The sequence below is a fragment of the Cervus elaphus genome, chromosome 1 (genome assembly GCF_910594005.1).
Source record: "Cervus elaphus chromosome 1, mCerEla1.1, whole genome shotgun sequence".
Taxonomy (NCBI): Eukaryota; Metazoa; Chordata; class Mammalia; order Artiodactyla; family Cervidae; genus Cervus; species Cervus elaphus.
This window is the reverse complement of record NC_057815.1, coordinates 92658431-92662125: the sequence shown is the minus strand read 5'-3', so window position 1 is coordinate 92662125 and position 3695 is coordinate 92658431. Positions and strand designations below refer to the sequence as shown.

At 40.4% G+C, this 3695-nt stretch overlaps 1 protein-coding gene across 1 annotated transcript; it reads right to left on the bottom strand.

Annotated features, from left to right (window-relative positions):
* Nucleotides 1–1246: 1246 nt before the first annotated feature.
* LOC122700018 (olfactory receptor 1019) lies at nt 1247–2248 on the bottom strand. Its single transcript, XM_043912544.1, has one exon. It carries the CDS (start codon nt 2228–2230, stop codon nt 1298–1300), a length of 933 nt encoding a protein of 310 aa, XP_043768479.1. The 5' UTR covers nt 2231–2248; the 3' UTR covers nt 1247–1297.
* Between the last annotated feature and the right edge of the window lie 1447 nt (nt 2249–3695).

The window sequence follows — 3695 nt, the reverse complement described above, 5'->3', positions numbered from 1 at the left end:
GAGTTTCAGAGAGAGAAAGCACAGTAAACTCTCTCTGGAAGCACAGCAAACTCCTGTCCTTGGCACATCTGTGTCTCATGTTTGTATCCTCCAGAGGCACATATCTAGCATTTATAAGGTTTTGCTGAATATATGAGTGAAAGGATCCTGGGATGAGTTAAGTCATCCTTCACATCAGCCCCATTCCTCATGTATTTAGCTAAGTTTTCTTTCACATTAGAGAAAATTTCAACATTTGAATCTATCATTCTTCATGACTCTGAAAAAAAATATTCTTTAGAGTGGTTATTTATTTCCTCTTTCATGTCCTGTCTCCATTCCTAATCAACCTGTGAGCCAATTTCAAAAATAGGAACAAACAAACAAACAAAAAACCATGTATGTCAGCAGTTAATGTGAGGGAGGAATAAATTGGAAGGTTGGAATTGACATACACACTGCTGCTTCTAAGTCGCTTCACTTGTATCCGACTCTGTGCGACCCCATAGACAGCAGCCCACCAGGCTCCTCTGTCCATGGGATTTTCCAGGCAAGGGTACTGGAGTGGGTTGCCATCGCCTTCTCCAGACATACACACTACTATATATAAAATAGATAATTAGCATCAGGAAGTCTACTCAATACTCTGTAATGACCTATATGGGAAAAGAATCTAAAAAAGAGTGGATATATGTATATCAGATTCACTTTAATGTACACCTGAAACTAATACAACATTGAAAATGATCTATCTTCCAATAAGAATTAAAAAACAACAACAACAACAACAAAAACTAATGCATCTTTCTCAGCTTGATTTTCAAAAATATTAGTTTATTTTTGCTTTAGATCATAGAGTTAAAGATTACTGAAAGTCCTTCGGAATTTAAGATTGACTTGGAGGGTATGATGCTTAGTGAATTAAGTCAGACAGAGAAGGACAAATAATGCATGATATCTCTTATAGGTAGAATCTAACAAAACAACAAACTAGTCAATATAGCAAATATACATAATAAATAAGCTACAAGAATATCTTGTACAGTACAAGGAATATAAGCAGTATTTTATAATAACTATAAGTGAGGTATAATGTTTAAAATTTTTGAATCAGTATGCTGTACATGGAAACATACAAAATGGCACATCAACTATACCTCAATTTAAAAAAAAAAAAAAATTGAAGATTGGCTCAGCAAGTAGTTGGTAACTTGTAGTGCTTATGGGTAAGCTACTAGCATTATTTTACTTCCTTCCACATCCTTCTACCACTATTATTTACCTGTGTTGCTATTTTTTTTCATTTTTGTTATTAATATTATTGAGGTTTCTTTCCAGTTATTTTCTTGAGAGCAGCCTTCACATCCTTGTTCCGTAAACTGTAGATCAAGGGATTCAACATGGGGATGATAACAGTGTAGAACACAGAGGCCCATTTGTCTTGATCCAGGGAGTAGCTGGATGTTGGCCTCAGGTACATAAACATGACTGTGCCATAAAAGAGCGTGACGCCAGTGAGGTGAGACCCGCAAGTGGAGAAAGCCTTCAGGCGGCCTGCAGCTGAGCGCATTCTGATAATTGCGATGAGGATGAAGGCATAGGAGATAAAGATGATGAGGATGGTGCTGAATTCAATGAAGCCACAGAGACTGAAGAGCAAGATCTCGCTGATGTAGGTGTCGGAGCAAGAGAGGGCTAAGAGTGGTGGGATTTCACAGAAGAAGTGGTTGATGATGTTGGAACCACAGTAACTCAGACTGAAAGTGAGGGAAGTGTGGGCCACTAAACTCACCAAGCCAGCCAGGTAGGAGCCCAGCACGAGAGCCATGCAGACTCGCTTGGACATGAGAGCACTGTAGTGGAGGGGTCGACAGATGGCCACGAAGCGGTCATAGGCCATGGCAGCCAGGACGTAGCACTCGGCATCCACAAAGCCTACGAAAAACGCGAACTGGGTGGCACAGCTGGAAAAAGAGATGACTTTGCGCTTTGTTAGGAAGTCAGCCAGCATCCTGGGGGCAATGGCTGAGGAGTAGCCCAGGTCGACAAAAGAGAGGTTGCAGAGGAAAAAATACATGGGTGTGTGAAGCTGAGTGTCTGTTATGATCAGGATAATCATCCCAACATTCCCCACTACATTGACCAGGTAGACCAAGAGGAAGACCACAAAAAAGATGATCTGCAGCTGAGGGTCTTGAGTGATGCCCATAAAGATAAACTCAGTCACCATTGAGTGGTTTTCTTTATCCATCTTTTCAATTTTATGTGTGTCTGGATTTGGCTTATTGTTTGAGGTGATTCTTAAAAATTCTCCCAGTAATTTGATTCAGTGATCCACAGGGCAAATCAAATGACTTTGGGGAAGGTGATGGCCATGGGTTTTCTGCAGGAACTCAGTCAACATAGGAGACGATGTTAATGTCTTGGGGACGGCAAATTTTCTTCTCCAAAGACCTTGGTGTTCTGAGGTCATTCACCACATAGTACCAAATGTTTGACCTGATTGGTGTGAATATATGCCTAATTAATTAGTAAAGAATAGTTTTGAGTGCCCCTTCTTTCTAAAACAAAGCAGACAACAAACATTAACTCTCATTGCAGATAGGCACAGAAACACACACAAAAAGATCCCAGGGTCTCAGTATATAACACATCATACCACCCCACTCCCCACACCCAAACATATACACAGAAAGTGAAATACTTGGAGCAGAGGGTGAGCAATATAAGATAAAGCAGTGAATAATAATAATTTTTAAAAGGCCAGAATGCTAACTATATGCCAGAATTTTCATTTATTCCACACATTATGTAATTTCATCCTCATCACAGCTCTGTGAAGTATGTGTCAACATTATCTCCATCTTGCATCTGAAAAGCGCAAGGCTAGATACTAAATAGCTTCCATACAATCAAGAGCCAGTAAGTAGCAGAGCTGGCTCTCACTCTAGAATTTACTTTACTTTGTCATCTTCTGTGTATATATTATTTGATGGAAGTTATAGATCTTTATTTTTGTGCCCACCTTTCTTTCTTTCCTGTCTTGCCTATTATTCATGGGCATAGAATTAGTTCTTTGGTTTCTCTGATCTTTAGAAGCACCCAGGATTTTGTCATGGAGCATAACCAGGATGAAGACACTGCTGTGTCTTTGGATGATTTTATTGCCTAGCCCACAGCTTCAACTCAGAATTAAGATTCAAGAATTCCTCTCTTGGGAGAACAGGGAAAGTGTTATCCATCTCTATGAACACACAGGAGCATGCATTGGTAAGCTTTTTTCTCTCCGTTTTTATGGATATCTGGTCCACTGAAGAATTCTAAGAAGGGAGTGGGCAAGAGTAAACCAAACTAAACCAAAATATGAATTTAGAAATAAGTAGCACCCTCTATGTAAACCTGAAAGAAGTCAGACTGAATCTACTCTATTTAATTTATTGCCCAAGAAAGACAAGAAAGTAGAGGAGTATAGTGCATCTTTCACTGGGGTGTGGTCATTCATAATGGACTTCCCGGGTGGTGCTGGTGGTAGAGAACCTGCCTGTCAGTGCAGGTAGATGTAAGAGCCCCGGGTTCAATCCCTGGTTCTGGAAGATCCCCTAGAGGAGGGCATGGCAATCCACTACAGTATTCTAGCCTAGAGAATCCCTTGGACAGAGGAGCCTAGCAGGATACAGTCCATGGGGCCACAGAGAGTCAAACACGACTGGAGTGAC

Coding starts and splice junctions, on each gene's coding strand:
- LOC122700018 (XM_043912544.1), bottom strand. CDS start 2,230: ATGGATAAAGAAAACCACTCAATGGTGACTGAGTTTATCTTTATGGGC.